Source organism: Mobula birostris, chromosome 2, assembly GCF_030028105.1.
Source record: "Mobula birostris isolate sMobBir1 chromosome 2, sMobBir1.hap1, whole genome shotgun sequence".
NCBI lineage: Eukaryota > Metazoa > Chordata > Chondrichthyes > Myliobatiformes > Myliobatidae > Mobula > Mobula birostris.
This window is the reverse complement of record NC_092371.1, coordinates 204753952-204781424: the sequence shown is the minus strand read 5'-3', so window position 1 is coordinate 204781424 and position 27473 is coordinate 204753952. Positions and strand designations below refer to the sequence as shown.

The window sequence follows — 27473 nt, the reverse complement described above, 5'->3', positions numbered from 1 at the left end:
ATGCGATACGGCAGGAAGTTCAGAAGCCTTATGGCCTGAGTGAAGAAACTGTTTCCTATCCCGACCATTCTTGCTCTAATGTGTCGGAGTCCCCTGCCTGATGGTAGAAAGCTAAAGAGGACGCTGGATGGATGGGTGGGATCCTCCATAATACTCCGCAGCACTCCTGATAAATATCCCTGATGGATGATAGGGAGACAGCAATGACCCTCTCAGTCATTCTCACAATCCTTTGTAGGGACTTTCGGTCCGATGCTTGGCTGCTCCCATACCAGATGGTGATGCAACTTGTCAGGATGCTCTCAATGGTGCTCCTGTACAGCGCAGTTAAGATGGGAGGGGGGGAGCTTTGGTTTCCTCAGTCTCCCTAGGCACTCACTATCCATTAAAATATAGCACTGAGTTATTTAGAGAAATATTCTTGTACTATCTGCTCATTCAAATCACTTCCGTGTCCTGCCAGAACTGTTCACAAACTGGATGCACTGTCTACACACTCTAAATCTAGCAATTTCATGGCTTCACTTTATCTGAATGCTGTTAGTCAGCAGTTCCCAACCACTGGGCCGCAAAGCATGCGCTACAGGGCCGCGAGGAAACGATATGATTTGGCGATGTAAGTCAGCTGCACCTTTCCTCATTCCCTGTCATGCCCACTGTTGAGCTTGAACTTACGTGAGGTCATTACCCACACGTCATCCATGTCAGCGCGGGAAGGAGATCAACTCCTCGAGCTTGCAAATGACGGCGGGCTGAAAAGTATGTTTGATATAACATCTCTGCCGGCATTCTGGATCAAAGTCAAGGCTAAATATCCTGAGATAGACACGAAAGCACTGAAAACGTTGCTTTCATTTCCAACCTTTTTCTACGAAGCGGAGTTTTCTGCAATGAATGCAATGAAAACTAAAGTGCGGAACAGACTGGGCATAAGGAACCCCCTTCGAGTATCGCCGTCTCCCATCACCCCTCGATAGGACCGTCTTGTTGCAGGAAGACAAGCCCAGGGCTCCCACTGATTCAGCTATATTGGTGTGTTGCAATGATTTTATATGTTCATATGGGGAAAATATGCACTGTGTGTTTAATATCCAAATGTTACTTAAAATGTTATGATGCTATTGACTTACTTATATAACCATATAACAATTACAGCACGGAAACAGGCGATCTCAGCCCTTCTAGTCCGTGCCGAACACTACTCTCACCTAGTCCCACCGACCTGCACTCAGCCCATAACCCTCCATTCCTTTCCTCTCCATATACCTGTCCAATTTTTCTTTAAATGATAATATCGAACCTGCCTCTACCACTTTTTCTGGAAGTTCGTTCAACACTTACTTCAAGCTCCCCTGTCCTCCCCTGATAATTGACTTATCACTATATTCGTGCGAGGAAATACGCGCTGTGTATTTAATATTAAATTCGTTAGATAAATCATTTTAGAAACAAAATTGAGTGTATTAGCCACTTATCACCTATATTCCGGTCGTGAGTTAACCCCTCCCCGTGAACAGAATTGCCAAAAACGGTTTGCAGAAAAAAAATCGGCTGGTACACGCCTGTGCAGGTCATGCAAGCGCACTGGTGCCCGCGCAAGGCTTCATGGTCATTGTAGTCTTTCTCTGGGTAAACACAACGTATTTGACTGCTACTCTTGTCCGTTGGCAAAAAAGGTTGAGGACTCCTGCTGTTAGTTATCTGCAGGATAGCCAAAGGCTCCTCAGCAGAGTGGAAGCAGAATTATCACTTGCAGTAGTGAGAGGGTGAGAGGAAGGACATCAGAGCTGAACAGTGGCAGAGCTAAGGGAATGACCACCTTGAGGGTTGTAGAAAGAAAGTCCTGGAGGAAGGAGTTTAACTAGACAGTCAGTGGCCACAGAAATTAACGTGGCTTTTATCGCTGTCCTTTGGACCATCAACGTGCATCTATACTGTCCTTCAATATTATGGTGTTCTTTTACAAGCTTGAGAGAGGTTGTTAACTGTCGTTTTTTTTTTAAGTGCAGTCCTGAACAGCAGCCAGATCAGAAATGCTGATCAAGTCAACTAGTTCCCAAGGAGAACTCCGATAGGCCAATCAGATGGTTCACTGCTGCTCAGCCATCGAACACAAAAGAAATCATATGTACAATTAAGAAACGTTAAAAAATAGTAGAAATACTGGAATCATGATGAAGTCTGCTGGAGAGAGACATTTATACACATGCTGTCCTCCATAATTCAAAGAGATTGAAGGATAAGGTTGCAGGGTGACAAAACGTGGCAGGAGCACTTGGAACTAAAAACTAATCCCTACCGGGAGAAACCAGCACCTGTTCTTTCCGCACTGTTCTCCAGCAGTTTAAGGACTAAGTCCAGCCGGAACATAACTCACAAGTGCTCTTGAAAGTCAGGTATTAACCCTACCTACCAACAACCAAGCATTGCCATCCCGGTCCCCTTCATGATAGCTTATGAAGAAGCATGTGACTTCCCTCCCAGAGATGATAGGCGTTTGTGAACTCGACTCTTGAAGGCTTGGACCCCATCATCGCAAATGTTTCCAGCCACAGCATCTGGAAGGCTGTTCCAAATTCTGATAGCACAGTGAAGGAAGCTTCTATCCAGTGTGTAGGTTTTCGCATCAGGCATAGAAACAGCCTGAGCATGAATAAATAAACTTGATCGTGTGGTGCGCCGTCTCTCATAAGAGGAAGGCAGCATGGCGCGAAGGTCTGCAGGGCTGTGGCTGCTGTGCGTTTTGTACAGCACAGTAGCTGCAGCAAACTGTCCTCTGTGGTGTAAGCTACTGATGGCTAGCTTCTCACGAGCTGTAGTGTCATGTACACCTATAATCCTGAGAGCCTTTCTTTGAATGGAATCAAGCTGGCTGAGGACACTCCGAGGCATTCATCCATGATAAGCAGGCATACTCCATGATACTTGTACCTGGGCTTTGTAAACCGTGGCTCTGCCTTCTTTGTCTGGTTTGAATGCTACTTTCCACAGAGCTCTAAGCCTTTGTCCAGTCTTGTTTGAAATAGTGGAAAGGTATTCATCCCACACCAACACGACAAAATCTGCAGATGCTGGAATTTCAAGCAACACACATAAAAATTGCTGGTGAATGCAGCAGGCCAGGCAGCATCTATAGGAAGAGGTACAGTCGACGTTTTGGGCCGAGACCCTTCCTGACAAAAGGTCTCGGCCCGAAACGTCGACTGTACCTCTTCCTATAGATGCTACCTGGCCTGCTGTGTTCACCAGCAATTTTTATGTGTGTTATCCCACATCAACTTGCTGTCAATATTAACACCAAGCATTATTAGCTCCTTCTTTAAATCCAGCTTGCAGTTCCCAAAATACAGGTCGGGGTTAGATGGATTCCTCTTCCTAGACATCACCACTTAGTAGGCTCAAAGGTGACATTCCAGTCGTCTGCCCAGGCTTTCATCCTGTCAAGATCCCTATTCAGGCCTGCTGCCACTGTATTACTCTCTCCTGCTCTAATTGCTGCAAATAGTGTGGTGTTGTCAGCATACAGGTATAGCTCGTTACTGCATGCATCAACCAAGTCGTCAATAAAGATGGAAAGCAGAAGTGGCCCAAGTATTGAACCCTGTGGTACAGATGCACTGATGGTTGAAGAATCAGAAGCCTGACCAGAGATAACAACTTTGATGGTCCATCCATGAAGGTAGCTCTGCAGCCATCTAAGCAGCTTTCCAGATATTCCTTTGGGTCTCAGCTTAACACAGAGTCCATTATGCTAGACCTTGTCAGATGCTCCTTTGATATCCAGGGCTATGACACACACTTCTCCACCTTTGTCTAAGAAGGTGTTCCACGTTTGAGATAAGGTGGTGAGCAGATCGGCAGTACTGTGATTTTCTGATCATCTAAGTAATTTTCTTGAAATTCTGTCACAAGTTTCAAATGTTAGAATGCATCCTATAAACAGGACAGAATTCAAAACTGTCTATTTCACATTGCAGTCAAACAATGTTTTGCCCTACTTCTACCTCCATCTGAAAAATTTCAGAACAAAACAAAACTTTACCAACCTTTGTTTCTGACTCCGTTATAACAAAATGGACATCAGAGAAGCCAGCAGTAACTGGATGCGTTTTGCCTGGTTCATTTTGTGATATAGAACTCAGTTTCTCCAATGTCATCTAGAAAACAAAATGCGACTTTACTCCTTGCTTTGCTAAATCTTTCTTACTTAAAACCTGAGTCATTCACTTCCCAAAACGAAGAGCGACTTTTCTCCTTTCAAATTATATTCTTGTCCTTCTTCTTCTGCTATTCCATGAAACACAATTCAATAGTAAAGCAATAATTTGCAGAATGACAAAATTATTGTGCTTAGCTTTTTTTGTGCAGTCAATGGAGAATCCAAGTAGCAGTGACTATTTTTTAAGTGCGCTATTGTAATCTGAAAGGCAGTACTGGCTCAAATGGAGTCAATATTAACTTTGAAAATTAGATGATATATTATGGGGGTGGGAAGCAAATCCGGAGCAAGGGGATGGGGCTAATGGTATAGTCTTTACAAAGAACCAGCTCCCCCAGCTGCCTACTACCTCTCTCATGGTTCCGCCTCCTTCTACTACCCATTGTGTTTTCCCCTATTCCTTCTTCACCTTTCCTGCCTATCCCCTCCCCCACCCCTTTATCTTTCCCCTTACTTGCTTTTCACCTGGAACTTACCAGCCTTCTCCTGCCCACCCTCCCCCCACCTTCTTTATAGGGCCTCTGCCCCTTCCCTCTTCAGTCCTGACGAAGGGTTCCGGCCGGAAACGTTGACTAATCATTTCCACGGATGCTGCCCGACCTGCTGAGTTCCTCCAGCGTGTTGTGAATGTTACAAAGAACCAGCTTCAGCCTGATGAGCTAAACAGCCTCCCTCTAGTTGTGATTATTTTTATTTGCTTTTGGCTTGTAGGAAAATTGATGGAGCTGGAAGGAAATTGGATTTCAGATATTGCCACCAGGGACTGATGTGAGGGGATTTTAGAGGAAAGCTACATGTATGTTTGGGCACAATGAAGGCAATAATGCGATCCAGTTGCCAGCTCTCTGCGCATTTCTGGTAAACTGAGCTGAACTTGATTTTAATATTTTCACGGCACAGAAGAAGAATGTGAAAGGTCATCCTACATCAAAGAACTTTCGCAACTCTGTGAAGGAATGCCTCTCAAGTTCTTCATAGTTCTGTTAGCAAAGATTGTATATTTATATCCATGCATCAACAATGTCAGTGAATTGGTTAAAATCAATCAATATTTGGTATATCAAGTACATGAGTTATTCACTGCTTGGACAAGATGAAAAAAAATGTACCTGAGACCAGATGTACAGTGCTTTGCAAAATCTAGAGTATTTAATCAAAACTAATAGCTTTGTATTAAACAGGTTATATGGCATTTTGCAGACAGAATTGTTTTCTTTGAAAAAGGGCTGGTGATACAGATCCATCCCATTCTGTGACCAAAATAGGTGTGTTGTACTGAAAATACAAATATAGGTTGAGTATATTACCAAAAGCCAATTACCACCTTGAACAGGAACAGATTTTATTCTCAGATTGGTATCCTGTCTTTGAGCATTTAGATGCTTTGCATTCTTCCAGTAGATTTAAAATGTTCAACAAATTTACAGAGATAATTTGTCTCTTGTGCTCAACAATTATTACACTGCATGTCTTAACTCTGAATCCATTTTGAAACTAATGTTCTAACAAAATGTACTTAAACTGATCTTGTTGAAAGCTCTTAAATTCACTCCATAGGAAATTTTACAAACAATTGATGATGCAAATTATTTTACTGTATCTTCTTGATTTAAAGTAAAATATATTCAAAAATATGAAAAAAACTTTAATCTGAACTGGCAGGAATTTCATCCAAAAATCTTAAAAGGATAATAACTCAGTTTCATTCTGTACTTGTGTTGTGCCTTGAGGCATTCTGTTGTACTAGATATGCTTAGTTAGTACCCTTACTTCTTGTTGATTAAACAATCATCAAGAATGCTTTTCAAAAAGACTTTTTTTATCTTTGACACCACATACCACTTCCCTTCCAACAGAATCTTCTGCATGCTTGCCCTTCTTCTTCCTCTTCTTTCGTTTTGACTTCCCACTGCTTGCAGGATTCATCTGAGACTTTTCTTCTTCTTCTTCAGACATCTGGGCAACAGGAACAAAATTCATTACAGTATTTAAATCATTGGCCCTTAATTCACTGCATTGTGTATAATATTCCACAACAAATGTCCTGGTGCATACAAAGCTGCTCCCTGTCTTCATCTTGGATACTCTGACCAGTTATCTGATATGCTAATTCCTGCATACTGACTACTGTCAAACCAGTACGAAGGGAGATAAGGACATTGCATTTAAGAGCCAGGAGGTAATGTTGCAGCTATATAGGACCCTGGTCAGACCTCACTTGGAGTACAGTGCTCAGTTCTGGTTGCCTCACTTCAGGAAGGATGTGAAAACCATAGAAAGGGTGCAGAGGAGGTTTACAAGGATGTTGTCTGGATTGGGGAGCATGCCTTATGATAACAGGTTGAGTGAACTTGGCCTTTTTTCCTTGGAGTGATGGAGGATGAGAGGTGACCTGATAGAGGTGTACAAGGTGATGAGAGGCATTGATCGTGTGGATAATCAGAGGCTTTTCCCCAGGGCTGAAATGGCTGGGACGAGAGGGCATAGTGTTAAGCTGCTTGGAAGTAGGTACAGAGAAGATATCAGGGGTAAGTTTTTTGTTTTTTGCACAGAGAGTGGTGAGTGCGTGGAATGGGCTGCCAGCGGCGGTGGTTGAGGTGGAAACAATAGGGTCTTTTAAGAGACTCCTGGATGGCTACATGGAGCTTAGGAAAATAGAGGGCTATGGGTAAAGCCTAGGTAGTCCTAAGGAAAGGACATGTTCGGCACAGCTTTGTGGGCTGAAGGGCCTGTGTTGTGCTGCAGGTTTTCTATGTTTCTATGTAGACCTGGCCAGCAGGACCAACATCAGTGTCGTGGGACATGTTCAGTGAGGTGGCTACCTACAACCAATACATTAACGTTGATGAATATATGAGATCTGTGACTGGCTACATAGAGAAGTACATTGAGGATGTCACCATTATTAAACACATCTACTGTATCTGAAAGCAAGTCAGAAGCCATGGCTGACAGCAGAGGTGCAGGCATGGTGGAGAGATCAGGATGCAGCATTCAGATTGGGGGATAAGACAGCTCTCAGGTCAGCAAGCTGTGCTTTCCTGCAGCAAAATTCAAAGCAAATTTAAGTCACCATATACAACCCTGAGGTTCATTTTCTTGCAGACATTCACAGTAAATACAAGAAACACAATAGAATTCAAGAATGACCGCCCCTATCCAATGTGCAAGAATTAATATCAGGGTTGACAAATATGTACTTTGAAAATAAATTTACTTTGAACTTTGATGGTGTGGGAAAGCACTGTGTAAATACAAAAAGAGAATAAAGTAATAACAAGAAAACCTATGTATATAGTTACACAGCTACATAGAAATATTTAAGTAAATCTCCAGAAAGCCACAATACTAAACATCACTAGGATAGTCCAAAAGTTCCTAGCAATTGAGAAATGAGTGTGCTTGGCTATGCCCATTACTCAGGATCAACCAGCTTGAACTGAGAAAAAATAAAAATACAACAATAACAAATAAATAAGCAATAAATATCAAAAGCATAACATTGAAGAGTCCTTGAAAATGAGTTGATAGGTTGTGGGACAGTTCAGTGATGGGATGAATGAGGTTGAGGGAGGAAGGCAAAGCAGGATAGATGTACAGCTATTTCTGCGACACCAGAGACATGAAGTGCATGTGTCAGGACATTCAGACAGTAAGGCTACAAGTCCACCCTGCACTTTAATGACAGCGACACTTCTCTTCCAGATAGACAGACAAGATTTACAAGCCAAAGGTTACAAGCTCACTTCCCTGGCTATAGGTTGACTCATTACACAGCCTGATGGCCGAGGGTAAGAAGGACCTCATATAGTTCTCTTTGGAGCAGAGCAGTTATCTTAGTCTAGTACAAAAAGTGCTCCTCTGTTCAGCAAAGTGGCATCTAGGAGGTGAGGAACATTGTCCAGAATTGCCAGGATTTTCTGGAAGGTCCTTTGCTCTACCACAACCTCCAGTATATCTGGTTTGACTCCTATAACAGAACCAGCCTTTCTAATCAGTTTACTGGCATTACCCATGTGGTTGCCATTGCCCCAGCACACCATCGCATAGAAGATTACACTAGTGATAACATACTGGTAGAACATGCGAAGGATGGGTCTGCATACTCCAAAGGATCTCAGCCTCCTCAGGAAGTAGAGGCTAATCTGGCCCATTTTGTACCCAGCCTCTGTGTTGGCACTTCACCCGTCTGTCGTTCAGGTGCACCCCTAGTTACTTGTAGGGCCTCACCACATCCACATCTTCACCATCAGTAGTAACAGGAAGTCTTCCTAAAGCCCATCACCATCTCCTTTGTCTTACTGATGTTGAGCTGCAGATGATTCAGCTTGCACCATTTGACAAAGTCCTCCACCAGGGCCCTGTATTCATCCTCCAGTCCTCCCATCCTCCCATCCTCCCTTAATATACCCAACTACTGCTGAGTCATCAGAGAATTTCTGCAGGTGGCATGACTTAGTGTTGTATCTAAGTGTGAGATATACGGGGTAAACAGGAAGGGAGCCAATACAGTCCTCTGTGGGGCCTCAGCGCTGTTTATAGCCATGTCTGACACACAGCTCTGAAGCTACAGAAACTGTGGTCTGTTAGTCAGGTAGTCCATTATAAAGGATACAATGGAAGTGCCAACTTGCACTGAATGGAGCTTTCCCCCCAGCAATGGTATTGAAGGCACTAGAAAAATCAAAAAACATGATTCTCACAGTGCTGCCCTGCTTATCCACATGGGAATAGGTTCTGTTCAGCAGGTAGATGACAGCATTATCAATTCCAATGTGCTCCCGGTGGCAAACTGCAGGGCATCGAGGGCTGATCTGACCAGGATCAGAGGTGAGCCAGAACCAACCTCTCTAAGGTCTTCATGATGTGTGAGGTCAAGGCCCCTGGACGGTAATCATTCAAGACTTTTGGTCAGCCCTTCTTGGGTACTGTTTTCCACACAGTTGGGACCCTTTCCAGGCTGAGATTCAGACTGAAAATGCACTGGAGAACTCCACACAGCTGCTCAGCACACTCCCTCAGGACCTTGAGGTTCACATGATCTGGTCCCAATGCTCTGCCATGTCTGGGTTTCCCCAGAGCCCTTCTTACCTGCTCAGTAGTGAAGGTGAGTCCATGATGACTGGGGAATTGGAGGAAGGTGGGGGATGTGAAGGTGAAGATTGGGACGATAGCAGTTGGTATGTAGAGGTGTGGCTGGTATGTGCAGAAGGAAGGGATGTAGACAGTGGTAGCCTGGGTTGTTCATCTACGTGTTGAACTGGAGGGGGGAGGAGGGAAGAGGGACAGCATTGGAACTGGTGTGCTGAGGCGGGGGGGGGTGAACAGGAGGGCAATTGTCAAACTTATTGAAGAAGTGGTTTAACTCAGGCTTCATGGCAGTCATCATCATTCTGGTGCCTAAGAGTGCACCAGTAACCTGCCTCAGTAACTACTGTCCAGTAGCACGGACCTCAACAATAATGAAGTGCTTTAAGCAGTTGGTTATGGATCACATTAAATTCTATCTTCTTGCTACATTGGACCCTTTCCAGTTGGCTTATGAATCAACTGGTCCACTAATGATGCCATAGTCTCTGCACTTCACTCCGTCCTGTCCCGCCTGGAAAATGGTGCCTCAAATGACAGGTTGCTGTCTATCGACTTCAGCTCAGCATTTAGTACGATCATCTAATCATCCCTCAGAAGCTGGTGGGTGAACTCTCCTCATTGGGTCACAACACCTCTCTCTGTGATTGGATCCTGGACTTCTTGACAGAAAGACCACAGTCAGTCTGTGTTGGCAGAAAGATCCCGAGCTCCGTCACGCCGAGAACCAGTACTCTCCAGGACTGTGTGCTCAGCCCACTGCTGATACATGTTTGCATTGCTAGATCAGTTCAAACTGCATCATCAAGTTCGCTGATGACACAACAGTGGTTGGCCTCATCTGTAATGACGACAAGATGGCATACAGAGAGGACGTAGAGCAGCTGGTAAATGGTGTGAACACAACTTGAGTCTCTATGTGGAAAACACCAGACATGATTGTGGATTTTAGGAAGGCACGGGCTGACCACTCTTCAATGCACATACACGGCTCCTCCATGGAGAGAGTTAAGAGCAACAAGTTTCGGGGAGTGCACATAATAGACAATTTCACCTGTTTCCTCAATACCACCTCTTTGGTCAAGAAAGTACGGCAGTATCTACACTTCCTGAGGAGGTTTCAAGGTAAATTTATTATCAAAGTACATATATGTCAGCATGTACAATCCTGAGATTCATTTTCTTGTGGGGTATACACAGCAAATCCAAGAAACACATTAGAATCAATGAAAGACTGCACTCAACACCCAGTGTGCAAAAGGCAACAAATTGAGCAAATAAAAAAGAGAAAAAATGATAATAAATAAATAGGCAATAAATGTCGAGAACATGAGATGAAGGGACTTTGAAAGCCAGTCCATAGGTTGTGAGAGCAGTTCAGTGATAGGGCGAGTGAAGACAAGTGAAATTTCAAGAGCCTAATGGTTGTGGGGCAATAACGATTCCTGTTCCTGAACCTGAAGGTGTGGGTCCTCGGGCTCCTGTGCCTTCCTCCTGACGGCAGCAGTGAGAAGAGAGCATGACCTGGTTGGTGGGGGTCCTTAATAATGGATGCTACTTTCCTGCGACAGTGCTCCATGTAGAAATGCTTTCTGGTGGGGAGGGCTTTACCCATGATGGACTGGCAGTACCCGCTACTTTCTGTAGGGTTTTCCATTCAAGGGCATTGCTATTTTCATATCGGGCTGTGATGCAGCTAGTTAACATACTCTCTGTCATCTATCTATAGCTTCTAAGAGGACCACAACCTTGTTGGTGGTTTGGAGGCTTGTGCGAGAGCCAAAGCTATGTTGGCTGGAGTCAGGGCTTTATGCTTTGGCTTAGTAGGGTCACCCATGCCAAACAGCTCAAAGGCAGGAGGCCAGACCAAAAGTGGCCCACCAGTCCTCCAGGTTCAGGGGTTTAACTCAGGGCTAACAACCCTGACTGGTAAAACAAAACTGTTATGGAAACAGCAATGAAGAATCCTTTTACACCTGAGTGGTCAAGGACAAACAGATGGAGGGCCTTCACTGCTGCCCTAAACACCAGCAACGTAATGAGCATTAAGTACAATAGAAGTTAGTCAAAATTTTAGATGTCATGCTGAATCTCTGCAAACTTCTAAAGAAGTAGAGAGATGTTGCTGTGCTTTCTTTGTAATTGCATTTATATGCTGGGCCCAGGGCAGATCCTCTGAAATTATAACACTGAGGAATTTAAAGTGGTAATCCTCTACTCCGCAGATTCCCTGATGAGGACTGGCTCGTGGACCTTCAGTTTCCTCCTCCTGAAGTCAATGAGGTTGTTGTTGTAACACCACAATGTCCCTCCTACATGCTGAATCGTCACCACCTTTGATTTGGCCAATGACAATGGTGTAATCAGCAAACTTAAATATGGCATTGGAGCTGTGCTTAAACTCCCAGCCATAAGTATAACAGCAAGTAGAGCAGGGGGCTAAGAACATCTGACTGGTAAAACAAAACTGTTATGGAACACCTGTGGTACACCTGTGCTGATGAAGATTGTGGAGGAGATGTTGTTACCAATCTGAAATTGATATAGTATATAAATCAAAGAGCAAGAAATCAACAGATTGGAATGGATATGATATGTACTTAATTAAAAACATCATTGACTGTGTTGTCAAACCACTGACTCATATTTGTAATCAGTCTTTGATTGCTGGAAAATTTCCCAATAAAATGAAAATAGCCAAGATCATTCCAATATACAAAGCTGGCGATAAACATGTATTTTCAAATTATAGACCAGTTTCTTTGCTCTCACAGTTTTCCAAAATATTGGAAAAAATATTTGTAAGAAGGTTAAATGATTTCATAACAAAACATAATAGACTCTGTGAACAGCAATATGGTTTCAGAAAGAAACAGATCCACTACAATAGCATTAATAGATTTTGTAGACGAAATATCAAACGCTATAGAAAGAAATGAATACACAGTGGGGAATATTCCTTGATCTAAAAAAAGCATTTGACACCATTGACCATAAATTATTATTAACAAAATGAGAAAGATATGGTATTAGAGGGGTGGTACATGACTGGTTAAGTAGTTATTTGAAAGACAGGTATCAGTATGTACATATAAACAACTCGAATTCAAAACTTTTGAGGGTAACTTGTGGGGTTCCACTTGCTTGGTCCATTGCTGTTCATTTTGTATATAAACGATATATGTATGGTCTCTCAGACATTAAAATGTATATTATTTGCTGATGATTCAATTATATTTTGTAGTGGGGAACATCTGAAACAACTTTTGGATACAGTGGAGAAAGAACTAAAAATTATAAAGAAATGGTTTGATACTAACAAATTATCACTGAATCGAAATAAAACTAAATTCATAATATTTGGAAACCGTGTACCAAACTCATATAGTAAATTTAGAATAAATGATGTTGAAATTGATAAGGTATCAGAAACAAAATTTTTATGAGTGGTAATAAGATAATAAATTAAGCTGGAAACCACATATAAATTATGTCAAAGCAAAAATATCAAAATCTATTGCAATACTGTATAAAGCGCAAGATTTCTTAAATCAGGAATCTTTGTATACATTATACAAAGATTATAGTCCCATACATGACTTACTGTGTAGAGGTATGGGGAAATACATACAAAACAAATACAAACTCAATTTTTCTACTCCAAAAGAAAGTCATACAAATTGTAAATGAGACAAGTTATTATGAGCCAACCAATCCACTATTTATTTAACTAAACAGTTTAAAATTCAGAGATTTCGTACATCTTAAAATAATATAAATGATGTATAAAATAAAAAATGGACAGCTACCACAAAGTATCCAAAGGTTGTTTAAAATGAGAGAAAGTCAACATGATTTGAGAGGAACATGTATATTTCAAAAACAAAGAATAAGAACAAATGTAAAAAATCATTGAATTTCAGTCAGAGGGGTGAATCTATGGAACAGTTGTAGTGAGAATTTAAAAACATGCACTACACTTAACAAGTTTAAAAATTATTTAAAAATAATTTAATGAACAAATATAAAATACATGATTTAAAATGAATGGGAGTAATGTAAACAAATGATACTTGGAATTGGATTTTGTTAAAAGATTATGAAATTTTTTGTTTTGATATGATGATTGATGCCAAATGTTGTAAAGTAAGGGGGGAGGCGTAATAAGCTGCAGCTTCAGCCTACACCCTTTCGGTCTGTTTAAAAGAATATCTATGTTTTTTGTTGTAATTTTTTGTCCTATGAAATCATCGCTATCAAATCATCGTTGAAAATGATGCTTTTTGTTATGTTTGTACTGACCAAAATAAATTTCATTCATTCATTCGTTCAAATGACTGGGGTCTGCAAGTGAGGAAATTGAGAATCCAATTGCACAAGGAGGTATTGAGGCTAAGGTCTTGAAGTTTATTGATTAGTTCTGAAGAGGTGATAGTACTGAATGCTGAGCAGTAGTTGATAAAGAGTATCCTGGTGTATGCACCTTTGAATGTATATGTTGTTTGTCATATACATTAATGATCTGGATGATGGGGTGGTAAATTGGATTAGTAAGTATGCAGATGATACTAAGATAGGTGGCGTTGTGGATAATGAAGTAGGTTTTCAAAGCTTGCAGAGAGATTTAGGCCAGTTCGAAGACTGGGCTGAAAGATGGCAGATGGAGTTTAATACTGATAAATGCGAGGTGCTACATTTTGGTAGGACTAATCAAAATAGGGCATACATGGTAAATGGTAGGGCATTGAAGAATGCGATAGAACAGAGGGATCTTGGAATAATTGTGCACAGTTCCCTGAAGGTGGAATCTCATGTGGATAGGGTGGTGAAGAAAGCTCTTGGTATGCTGGCCTTTATAAATCATAGCATTGAGTATAGGAGTTGGGATGTAATATTAAAATTGTACAAGGCATTGGTAAGGCCAAATTTGGAGTATTGTGTACAGTTCTGGTCACCGAATTATAGGAAAGATGTCAACAAAATAGAGAGAGTACAGAGAAAATTTACTAGAATGTTACCTGGGTTTCAGCACCTAAGTTACAGAGAAAGGTTGAACAAGTTGGGTCTTTATTCTTTGGCGTGTAGAAGGTTGAGGGGGGACTTGATAGAGGTATTTAAAATTATGAGGGGGATAGGTAGAGTTGACGTGGATAGGCTTTTTCCATTGAGAGTAGGGGAGATTCAAACAAGAGGACATGAATTGAGAGTTAGGGGCAAAAGTTTAGGTGTAACATGGGGGGGAACTTCTTTACTCAGAGAGTGGTAGCTGTGTGGAACGAGCTTCCAGCAGAAGTGGTTGAGGCAGGTTCGATATTGTCATTTAAAATAAAATTGGATAGCTATATGGACAGGAATGGAATGGAAGGTTATGGGCTGAGTGCAGGCTGGTGGGACTAGGTGAGAGTAAGTGTTCGGCACGGACTAGAAGGGCCGAGATGGCCTGTTTCCGTGCTGTAATTGTTATATGGTTATATGATGTTCCTGAATGGAGTAAATAGTCAACAAAATGGCATCTGCTGGGGACCTGTTATGTCAGTAGGCAAATTAGAATGGTTCCAAGTGGCTTCTCAGGCGGGAGTTGATATGTTTCAACACAAATTTATCAAAGTGCTTCATTACAATAGATGTAAGTGCTATTGGACAACCATCACTGAAGCAGATTATCACGTTCTCCTTACACGTCGGTATAATTGAAGCTTGCCTGAAGCTGGTGGGCAGACTGCCAAAGCGAGAGGTTAAAGATATCGGTGAACACAACAGCCTGTTGATCAGCACAAGTCTTTACTACTTGGTCATGCATCCCATCTGGGCCAGATGCTTTCTGTGGGTTCACCCTCCTGAAGGATGCTCTCATGTTGGCCTCTGAGACTGAAATCACAGGGTCATCTGGGGCTGTGGGAGTCTGAGAAGGTTCCTCCATGTTTTGGTGGTCAAAGTGAGCATAGAAGGCATTGTGCTCATCAGGGAGCATAGCCTTGTGACCTCTGTTGCTTGGTTTCACTTTGTAAGAGGTAATAGCATTTAAGCCCTACCAGAGCTGTCAAGCGTCCTTCGGTGATTCAAGTTTGGTCTGGAATTGCCTACTTGCATGTGGGATGGCTTTCCAGAAAGGATACTCTGGACCTCTTGTGGCAAGTGAGGACCCCACTCGAACCAATTTTTACAGGAGTACACTGTGACTGTCTTGACGAGCTGCATCACCTATTGGTTCAGGAATTGCAAGGCATCTGATCGCAAGTCCCTGCAAAGGGTTGTGAGAACTCTGACAGGATCACTGGGGTCTCTTCCACCCATCAGAGATATTTATCAGGGCCCTTGGCATTGTCAATGATCACTCCCGTCCGTTCAATCCCTTTGACCTACAACCATCAGCCAAGAGATACTGTAGTATTAGGATAAGAACTGTTAGGATGGGAAAGAGTGTTTTGCTCCAGGCCATAAAGCTACTGAACTCCACACCACCACCCAGCTCTCATCACGCATGAAGTGCCAGTTGTGTTATACTGTTCACTTTATAACGTGTTATAAGCACACTTTATTATTTGTTAATTTAGAATCAGATTTAATATCACCTGCATATGCCGTGAGATTTACAGCAACAGAACAATGACATACATGATAAATAGAGAAAAAAAACTTAGTTACATTAAGTATATATGTGTCTATTAAACAGTTTAGTTAAAACAAGTAGTGCAAATAAAAAAATAAGAAAGTAGTAAGGTAGTGTTCATGGGTTCAATGTCCATTTAGGAATCAGATGGCAGAGGGGAAGAAGCTGTTCCTGAATCACTTTGAGTGTGGGCCTTCAGGCTTCTGTACCTCCTTCCCAATGGTAACAATGAGAAAAGGGCATGTCCAGGGTGGTGGGGTCCTTAATGATGTGGTAATATCATTTTATGTGTTATGCATTTGAGTTATATGTAGTATTGTGCACCTTAGTCTGGAGGGACATTGTTTCATTTGGCGGTATAGATATGTACGGTTGAATAACAATGAACTGAACCATGAAGAAATTTGGCTGGCACTCAGTGTAATGTTGAGCTGTTGTTAACTATCAACTACAGTATGTTGTCATTTAGCTGGGACATTAGACATTAAACCGGTGCTCAAATACTCTTTTAGAAGAATGTAATTAAAACATTGTGACATCTTTCAAAAAAGGAACATGGGTGTAGACTCAGATGCCTTGTTTGGTATCTATCCCTGAACTCACATTAAAACAAAGGAGTGAGTTTTACTGATAGCACACCAAGCTTGCTTAAAGGCATTATGTCAAGATAAGGAGTGACTATGAAAGGTGCTTTATAACATTTTTTCTTTAACGTGCATTCATATCAAATGCAAATTTCAAAGCTGTATGTTCATAACATCGCTGATCATATTAGATGATAACACTGAATATTTACAGTAAATGACAAAATATTAATCTAAGCATTGTGGATATGTTATTTATAGTTCTGGCTAACACACTACAGGAAGCCTCACAGAGGTGTTGCTTGGCTGGAGGATGTTAGTTAAGAGGAAAGATTAGCTTGGCAATATTAAGAGAGAAAGGACAGTATAATTAAGAAGGATTAATTTTCCCAAGCAGAGAAGTAAATAGCTGGGGTGGATGCTTTGTGTAGCGGTGAGGCAAGTGTACAATTTAATATAGTTTATCAAAGGATTTGTGGGGTTACGCGTTGGAAAAGGTGATTTCCATTATTAAGAAGAATCACAGAAATGTAAAACGTTGGCCACCTTGTATATGTGAACTAATCGTACAAGCAAGATAATGATATATAGCAGCGGTCCCCAACCACCGGGTGCGGACCGGTACCGGGCCACAAAGCATGTGCTACCGGGCCGTGAGGAAACGATATGAGTCAGCTGCACCTTTCCTTATTCCCTGTCACCCCCACTGTTCAACTTGAACATAGGGTTGCCAACTGTCCCATATTTGCCGGGACATCCCGTGTATTGGGCTAAATTGGTTTGTCCCATATGGGACCGCCCTTGTCCCGTAATTCCCCCGCTAAGGCAGAGTGTTCCTATGAAACCTTTCGGGCCAAAATGGCGTGAAGCGAAGAAGCAATTACCATTAATTTATATGGGAAAAATTTTTAAGCATTCCCAGACCCAAAAAAATAACCTAACAAATCATACCAAATAACTCATAAAACCGAAAATAAATAACACTAACATATGGTAAAAGCAGGAATGATATGATAAATACACAGCCTATATAAAGTAGAAATAAAGTATGTACAGTATAGTCAGGAAGATGAATGCAAACAACAGGAATTCTGCAGATGCTGGAAATTCAAGCAACACATAAAAGTTGCTGGTGAACGCAAAACCGATTTGTGGGGGGAAAAAATCGGCACGTATGCGCACACACACACTTTACGCATGCACACACAGGTGCCCGTGCAAGGCTTCATGGTCATGGTAGTCCTTCCTGGGGTAAAGTGTCCCGGGATTTGACTGCTACTTTTGTCCCTTATTTGGGAGTGAGAAAGTTGGCAACCCTAACTGTAAAAGACACAATGAGGTGAGGTTAACCCTACTTGAACCCCCCCCTCGATCGGCCGGTCCGCAAGAAAATTGTCAATATTAAACCGGTCTGCGGTGCAAAAAAGGTTGGGGACCCCTGTTCTATAGCCTGCAGATTACAAGCCTGCAAATTCAAGTGCTCAACTAGGTGCTCTACATACATACATAAATATTTATTTATTTATTTACTTACTTACTTACAGAGACTGCATAGAACAGGCCCTTTTGGCCCAATGACTCATCTATTTAACCCCAGCCTAATCACAGGACAATTTACAATGACCAATTAACCAACTAACCGGTATGTCCTTGGAATGTGGGAGGAAACTGGAGCAGCTGGAGGAAACACATACATTCACGGGGAGGATGTATAAACTCCTTATCGGAATTGAATTCTGAACTCCCAACACCCCAAGTTGTAATAGTTTCACGCTAACCAATATGCCACCCTGATGAGGGTTGCTGTTTCCCCCACTCTTCTAGGCAATAAGTTCCAGACACACACCATTTCCTGAATAATTTTGTTCTTAAACTCCTCTCAGAACTTTCTAATTAGTTTAATTCTAACAAGGTTCTCCAACTCCCTAATTCTTTGATAAAGAATTTTAAACCTTCCTAATTATACTGTCTAGGTCTTTCCAAGTTTTATATACCTTCACTAAGACTCCCTTCAGCTTTTTTTTTGTCCAGAAATAAACCAGCTTAGCTAATTTCTTCTCATAGCTAAAATTCTCCAGCCCTGCAGGAAATTTGTATACATCCTCTGCAAGTTATCAAGTAATGTCACATCCTTTCAGTAAGGTGGCGACCAGAACTGTGGATATGCTATAGTTAACAAGTGCTTAAGCCATCCAGTTCCGGCATTATTCTCTTGCTCTTAGGTTCTGTGTATTAGCCAATAAATAGATGCATGTTCTACATCTTAATCACCACTTTGTCCACCAGACTACCTTCAGGGAGCTGGGAACATGATCTCTGTTCATCTGCTCTCAACAGTATCATGCCATTTATAGTGCATTCCCATACCTTACCCACACAGCTCTTCAAAATGATGATTTCTTTCTGAAAATGCATCTACTACCAACGTAAGGCTGAGTGGCCTTTTATTACTAAGTTTAACGCTTTCTCCGCATCTCACTGGCTTCCAATCATTCAGAAATATGCTTGAAGTCAGATAGTATGGAAAATTATGGCTAAAACCACTATCAATTTCGGTACAGCTAGTCTTTTAACTGCACTATTCTGATTGAAAGCTAGTGTTCCAATTCCACTAGAGCATCTTCATTCCACCTAAATTCATAACTACCGTCTTCTCTTGGTATTGCGATTTGAAACACATTCTGTGCTCTCAATTCCTTTCCACCTCATTTCTGCCCTGGTCAGTGTTGAAGTAGTTCAAATCCTCTACAAAACTGGCAACTTTTTTTTTCATTTTTTGCAAATTTACCTACATTTTTGAATTAGGACACACTTCTGTACCATAGGACATGAAGAACACCTGAAGCATTTCATTGGAGTTTCTGTTTCGGTACAAACTTCTCATCATTACCTTCAGCTTCTCCTTCTCAACTTCTTGAACTATTAAGATTTCCTCTCCTGTCCAGTTGCCCCATTCCTCTGTTGGTGGACTCCAATCTGAGTTAAGGTCAACTGCAAAGGGGTCATCTATAAAACAAAGATATTCAGGCTATAATTTTAACCATTCAGTGTAATGGATTAGAAATAGTTCTAAAAAGATCAGAGATCCAGCAAAGGTGCTCAGTTTGGGAAGAAACTATTCAGTCCATTTTAAGAATTCACTACCTTCAACTTCAGGAAATTTACTCACGAATGAATGCCTTGGTAAAGCTGGCAACTTACTGAAACTCATTACCTGTCTGATTTAGTCATATCATGGAAGGAGTAGAATGAGATCTAATGGCAATTGCTCTACTTCTTTTCGTGAAGTAACTTTTAATTGGTATAAATTCTTCAAGTGCAAGGACTGACTTATGAGGAAAGATTAAAAAGAATATTCAGTGGGGATCATATGAAGGAGAGCTGATCTCACAGAGACATTTTTTTGGTAAGGTGGCAGTGTTTTCCCTCTCGGGACCCAACCACAGGTGTTTTTGTCATTTTTACAATCGAAAGACAACGCTGGGCATTAAGAACTTCAAGTTCTGCAGGTCTAATCCATCAGCAAGCTGCTTGTTGTTGGAGGACCTGGTCTTTGTGCGAACCCTGTTACTGCCTGCCACAGAAGGGTGCCAGAGTCAGTGCATGAAGGCAGTGTGCAGTCTAACAGAGAGTGATTGTTTTGGATTTTTCTCTAACAATTGCAAGACCCTGCTAGACATTGGAAATGTGAAATGCTACAGGTCCATTTTCCTTGTTTATTGGTGAGACAGACAGCAGGGTAACTGTGTGGCCTTAGCTGTAGTGGGGACTAGGCCTCAAGATGCAGGCTTGCCTGTTGCAACAGTCCAGGAGAGGAGACATCGGAGCAGAGTGCAGTGTCCATGCTGAGTTGGGGGCTTGCTCCTCCCATCGGTGCTGTCCTCTAGTGTTCCATTGGTAGAATGACAAGCTGGATTGCGTGCGTGTGTATGTTTATCTTTGGACTTTTGAAAACTGCTTGCTCTTGCTGAAAGCATTCATGCACCATCAATTTTCAGGACATTTCATTCAGGGACTTCGGGTTATATTTTTTTTGTAAGTACATTTACTTGCTGTACGTTTATATGTGTCTTGTGCTGTGTTTGATGCCAGTACTGTGTTTTGTACCTTGGCCCCAGAAGAACACTCTTTCATTTGGCTGTATGCATGCATATTCACGTATGGTTGAATGAGAATCGAACTCAGACTTGAACATTCGGAGAGGACATGAACAGGGTAGATACTGTGAGGCTACTAACACTTAGGAGGTGATAGTCATGGTGGACAATCAAGAAAATAGAAGTGGTCACTATTTTCCTTTTGCGGCTGGTGTGAGGATAAACCACTCAGTTTAGCACTGGCATGCACACAATTAAGAATCTTCTGCATTGCAAACAATGTGGTGCAGAATAACTCTCAGCTTTTCCAGTTCCTACATAGCCCATTGATTTCTCTCTCAGGTGCTTGTGCAAACAACGAGCTACTTTTGCTGTGTACTTATCTGCTATAATTCAAGAGCACATCATTGCCCAAACTCAATTCCTTTACCGATGACAATAAATGGAAATCTTATCTTCATCAGAGAGGATTGCGTGGAAAGGGTATGGGCAGAATTTTACATGCAGCTGGAAAACTGATGGTATAAGATTAAGCTTTGTCTGATTTTCCATCAGCACTTGTTGGATATCTGATGCAATGTTTGGTTGTGCCCAGTGAAATGCGAGTGGGTATAAATGGAAGGGTTAATCAAGTGGTTCAGGTATTTGTGGCTGAATTGCTCACCCCAATAGATTGTTTTGGTGGCAATGACTTCAAATAAAAACCTCAACTTTACTTCACCTACATTTGAGCAAACAGCTGTAAGAGTAAACAAAAAATGGTTTCCTTCTAAAGATCTATCAATTCTGTCTCATCAAAATCTCCAGAGTAAGTGCAGGAAACTGCCTGACAGAACGTTCTTTGTGATGTACAACCAATGAAATTAGGCACCCAGACCCAGCTCAGTAATACTCAAAGAACATAAGAAAATGAAACAGGAACAGGCCATTAAGACACTTGTGCCTATTCCACTATTCAATAAAATTTACAGCTAATCTTTCACCTTAGCCACAGTTCAAGTGTAATCCCCTCAGCCCCTTAAAATCCAAGTATTTACTATGGTTACCTTTGAATATATTCAGCATAGTTCTAAGGAATTCACTGAAAAAAAAGAATCCAATTAATATAGGACTGCATGAATGGCTCTGCTGTGGAGAAAAATAATCATAGTCTGTCCCAAGGGATTTATTTGCTCAATGTTTCACCTCAGGGACAGATCTTGTGCAAGTTAACCTTTAAGGATGTGATCCTCTGTCTGACCACTTTGGTTACTTTAACCCCAGGTTGCAGATGCCACAGTGAATTCCACAAGATGTAACTGTGCCATTAATGAAAACAAAATTCAGAATGCATACATGAGTTTATTAAAAAAGGTTTTAATTTGATTTCCATGACTATATTTACAATATCTACCATTATGTGCTATTTCTTAATAATGAAAAAATACCAAAAGCATTTATTAAATTCTAGGAATTTTCTTCAAACAAAACTTTGCATTGTTGACCCAGAGTTAAGATGGTTATGTACTACAACCTTTACCCCACACACATACACACACCTCCCCCCCACCCCCTAAAAGAGTCTAGTCAAGGAGCCAAAACTCAGGATGGAATTTACATCAACCACCTATAGTTTTATGGGAACTTCGCTGAGAGTAAAGAACCCACTTAACATGGATCAGTTAAATACAAGTTAAAAAAAGGACATTTTCTAGAAAGCAGTGCATGGTTACCGCCAAGTATAGTTCTCAAGGTTTTGGAGGATTACTCCAGGGAGGCTGAGGAAAGCTGGAAATTTGAGGTCATTGGAAAAGAATGAGTTAAGATCAGGAAACTGAAACAGAATAGGTTTCTGAAACAGAAAGCTGTATTCAATAGTAAACAAGTATGGCAAAGGAGAAAAGGAAAGTTGATTCAATTGTTTAGAAATGGGAACGCAGAGATTTGTAGTGTACTAAAACACTGGTGAAGTTACTGTTAACTCCCGATGGGATTCTACTCTCTACCCAAAAGTGGAAATTCTTTTGTGCGGTGTGAACCAGCAATAAAGGTGGCTTTTTCCCAGAGCCAGGGCCAACTGCTGAATGCCACTCGTGCAATACCCAACTGAATCATGCCAAGGTTCAATCATCTCCTGCCACTTTGCTGCACAATATCGAGGGCTGCAACTCTTTAAAAGGTACATTCCCCACAGCATTTATATATGCCAGCAACAAGACACTTAGACTGCCTTGGAGTGAAAAAGAGTTCAGGGAAAGAGCGAAATAGTTTCCAGAATCACAGAAAGGATGTCCATGCGATACACACAATAGTGAACCACAGGAACACAAGGGTGTCCTCAACATACCCTAAGTGACCAATCACAGAGCCATAGCCAAAAGGACGCTTCCAAGAATGGAGTGCAATCAGAGGGGCCACTACTGAGTCTACCACAAAATGAGAATCCATGGAGTAAAATTCTGGGAAAAAATACCACCTGTAACTTTAAGTAACTACAGACTTTAGACTTGAGCAACTTGCCGTCAGTTTTGAAGTCACATCTCCCAAAGTTAGCTGACTCCATTCAAATAGTAAAATATCAACAATTTGCTTTTACTTCTTTAACGGAGTCTACTTCATGCTGATTGTGATGTGGAGTTTACTGTTGCAATAACGTTGATACAGTGGAAGAAAATTAAATTTTGCTATCAAGCTTGACTAACTCAGTATTAACAGGCTCATGAGGGTGACAGGATAAACATAGAACATAGAATAGTACAGCACAGTACAGGCCCTTCGGCCCACATTGTTGTGCCAACCCTCAAACCCTGCCTCCCATATAATGCCCCCCCCACCTTACATTCCTCCATACACCTGTGTGTCTTGCTTGTGCCAGCTAACAACAGATCATATCAATACTGAGGTATTGCTGACCTTTGTCTGAGAAGCAAAATGACTGACAGCCTGGAAATGCAGTTCTAATTTTGTGTACTGCATCTGTAAACTGGCTGATATCTAACGTGCTTCTTCAAGTCACTAACCAAGTACATTTAGCTGTTGGCTATTGCCCACAGTTTACTGTCCAAAGTTAAGATGTAACCTGGCCTTGGCAGAGTCTTGAATGGCTCTCCGCGATCACGTATTAAAGGTAACAGGGTAATTTCTCTGACAGACAGGCAGAATTGCGGGTTATGTTAACCATGACATAATTTGGTGTGCAGTTAATGTCAGGGAATGTCAGATGCAGTAACATGAATGGCACATAGAAGTGCAACTGAATCGTGAACCATGTAAACAAATATGGCATTTCACGATCCAGTTCTGATTAACTCGACCCCTGGTATGAGGAAGTTATTGCTAAATGCAAGTTTGATCTCTTTCTTGTAAACAACCCAAGAACTGGTGGGAAGCAGCTCTTTTTATTACTTGCAGTTCACATTGTTATACTAGTGAATAATTCATTAACAAGATTACTGATAGCAAATGTTTTGTTTTGAAGAAACTAACTTATTAAAGTAAAAAAGCAAAAGTTTTCAATTCCAATTCCATTAAATATATTGGTACATGAAAGTGATAAAAATAATTTGCAGAAGTTGGACATTGTACACATGCCAACTAAGACATTACGGGTTATGTTAACCATGACATAATTTGGTGTGCAGTTAATATCGGGGAATGTCAGACGCAATAACATGAATGGCACACAAAAATGCAATTGAATCATGAAAACGAGAGTTTTCTGGACAGGACCTACAGTGAGGTCGTTACACCCAGGACACAGGAAGAGAGTAGGAGGACGACGATGAGCAAGGAAAGGATGCTTGAAGTACAGGAGACCCCGGGAGATGTGCCTCTCATAAACAGGTTCTCCCTCTTGGAAGCTGTCGGGACAGAAGACAGTGCCAGTCTGAGAGGCGGACGGGTCTACGAGTCAACAATTGGTGCTGAGGCAAAGTCGAGGAGACAGACGTCAGGCAGAGCCATGGCAGTAGGGGACTCCATAGTGAGAGGTACAGAAAGGGGTTTCTGTGGCAACAGGCGAGATTTAGGGATAGTGTGCTGCCTCCCTGGTGCCGGGATCCAGGATGTCATGGACCGATTGCAGGGTATCCTCAAGAGCGAAGGTGAACTTCCAGTAGTGGTGGTGCATGTCGGCACAAATGACGTGGAGAAGAAGAGGAAAGACATTCTAAAGCGTGACTTCAGAGAACTCGGAAGAAGGTTGAAAAACAGGACTTCCAGGGTGGTTATCTCCAGTTTGTTTCCAGTTCCCTGTGCTGGAGTGGTCAAGAACAGGGAGATAATGGATCTGAATGTGTGGCTGAGGAACTGGTGCAGGAAGCAAGGATTTACATTCTTGGACCACTGGGGTATGTTTCGGGGTAAGGATGAATTGTACAAAAGGGATGGGTTGCACCTTAATAAGCGGGGCACCAGCATTCTGGCAGCCAGGTTTGCCTCTGCAACACGGGTGTGTTTAAACTAAGTAGTGGGGGGAGGGGACGAACTGGAAACGTAAGGATGGAGATAAAGGGAAAGTGAGAATAAGAAAAGTTAAGAAAGACAGCAGAATCAACAGAGCAGAAAGCTCAAGAAGGGATCGTACAGTATGGCCAAGTGAAATAGGAATTGATATGGGAAGTGAGGGGAGTAATGAATTAGAAGTATTGTATGTGAATGCACGGAGTATAAGAAATAAAGTGGATGAGCTTGAGGCACAGTTGGAAATTGGTAAGTGTGGGAATAACAGAGACATGGCTTCAAGTGGACAGGGCCTGGGAAATGAATATTCAAGGGTATACGTCCTATCGAAAGGACAGACTAATGGGCAGAGGGGGTGGGGTGGCTCTGTTGGTGAGGAATGATATTCAGTCCCTTGCGAGGGGAGGGACATAGAATCAGGAGATGTAGAGTCAGTATGGATAGAACTGAGAAATTCTAAGGGTAGAAAGACCCTAATGGGAGTTATCTACAGGCCCCCAAACAGTAGTCTGGATATAGGGTGCAAGTTGAATCAAGAGTTAAAATTGGCATGTCGCAAGGGTAATGCTACAGTTGTTATGGGGGACTTCAACATGCAGGTAGACTGGAGGAATCAGGTTGGTACTGGACCCCAAGAAAGGGAGTTTGTGGAGTCCCTCCGAGATGGATTCTTAGAACAGCTTGTACCGCAGCCTACCAGAAAGAACACAATTCTAGATTTAGTATTGTACAATGAACCGGATTTGATCAGGGACCTCGAGGCAAAGGAGCCATTAGGAGGGAGTGACCATAATATGATAAGTTTTAATCTACAATTTGAGAGGGAGAAGGGAAACTCAGAAGTGTCAGTATTACAGTTGAACAAAGGGAACTATGGTGCTATGAGGGAGGAGCTGGCCAAAGTTCAATGGAACAATACCCTAGCAGGGATGACAGTGGAACAGCAATGGCAAGTGTTTCTGGGAATAATGCGGAAGGTGCAGGATCAGGTCGTTCCAAATAGGAAGAAAGATCCTAAGGGGAGTAAGGGGAGGCCGTGGCTGACAAGGGAAGTAATGGACAGTATAAAAGTAAAAGACAAGAAGTATAACATAGCAAAGACGAGTGGGAAGCCGGAGGATTGGGAAACTTTTGAAGAGCGACAGAAGGTAACTAAAAAGGCAATACGCAGAGAAAAAATGAGGTACGAAGGTAAACTAGCCAAGAATATAAAGGAGGATAGTAAGAGCTTCTTTAGGTATGTGAAAAGGTAAAAAATAGTTAAGACCAAAATTGGGCCCTTGAAGACAGAAGCGGGTGAATTTATTATGGGGAACAAGGAAATGGCAGACGTGTTGAACAGGTACTTTGGATCTGTCTTCACTAGGGAAGACACAAACAATCTCCCAGATGTAATAGTGGCCAAAGGACCTAGGGTAATGGATGAACTGAAGGAAATTTATATTAGGCAGGAAATGGTGTTGGATGGGCTGTTGGGTCTGAAGGCTGATAAGTCCCCAGGATCTGATGGTCTGCATCCCAGGGTACTTAAGGAGGTGGCTTTAGAAATCGTGGACGCATTGGTAATCATTTTCCAATGTTCTATAGACTCAGGATCAGTTCCTGTGGATTGGAGGGTGGCTAATGTTGTCCCTCTCTTCAAGAAGGGAGGAATGGAGGGGGGTAGTGTGTATCTTTTCATTCACAACATTAGTGGGGGGGTATTTTGTTTTTTCTTTTTTTGTATCTTATCTATCTTGTTTTTCTTTTTGCCTGGATGATTGGGAGGGAAACACATAGCAACATGGTGAAGGGCCGAATGGCCTACTCCTGCACCTATTTTCTATGTTTCTATGTTCAAAGAGATTCCCCAGGAAACTATGAGAGTTGAGAAGCTAAGTAATGTTTTAGATTGTAAGAGACAAATATGAAACATTTTTGAATATTTGGAGCCCTTATTTATAGCTCCGATGATGAAGATCTTGGTTCCTTGGGAGAAAGTAACAAATATATATGAATTTTATTTTTATCCCATGGAGCATGTGCAAACCTTCCAATATTCAGGCGGTCTCTTTTTTCTTTCTTTCTTTTTTTTTCTTTTTTTCTTTTCTCTTTAGGTAGGAGTATATATCGGGGGGGGGAGGGTAGATATTATTTTCTCATGTATCACTTTGAAAGCTCAATAAAAATTATATATAAGAAGGGAGGAAGAGAGAAAACAGGGAATTATAGACCGGTTAGCCTGATGTCGGTGGTGGGAAAGATGCTGGAGTCAATTATAAAAGATGAAATTACGACACATCTGGATAGTAGTAACAGGATTGGTCCGAGTCAGCATGGATTTACAAAGGGGAAATTGTGCTTGACTAATCTTCTGGAATTTTTTGAGGATGTAACTATGAAAATGGACAAGGGAGAGCCAGTGGATGTTGTGTACCTGGACTTTCAGAAAGCCT

General features: G+C 41.7%; 1 protein-coding gene across 1 annotated transcript in view; it reads right to left on the bottom strand.

Moving 5' to 3' along the window:
* Positions 1–27473, bottom strand: part of LOC140194018 (uncharacterized) — a 117334-nt gene that overhangs the window by 3878 nt on the left and 85983 nt on the right. The window contains exons 8-10 of the mRNA XM_072251337.1: positions 19392–19507; positions 6059–6175; positions 4047–4157 (exon numbers count right to left, since the gene is read on the bottom strand). Coding sequence (XP_072107438.1) covers positions 4047–4157; positions 6059–6175; positions 19392–19507 — 344 coding nt within the window. The remainder of the gene's footprint in view (positions 1–4046; positions 4158–6058; positions 6176–19391; positions 19508–27473) is intronic.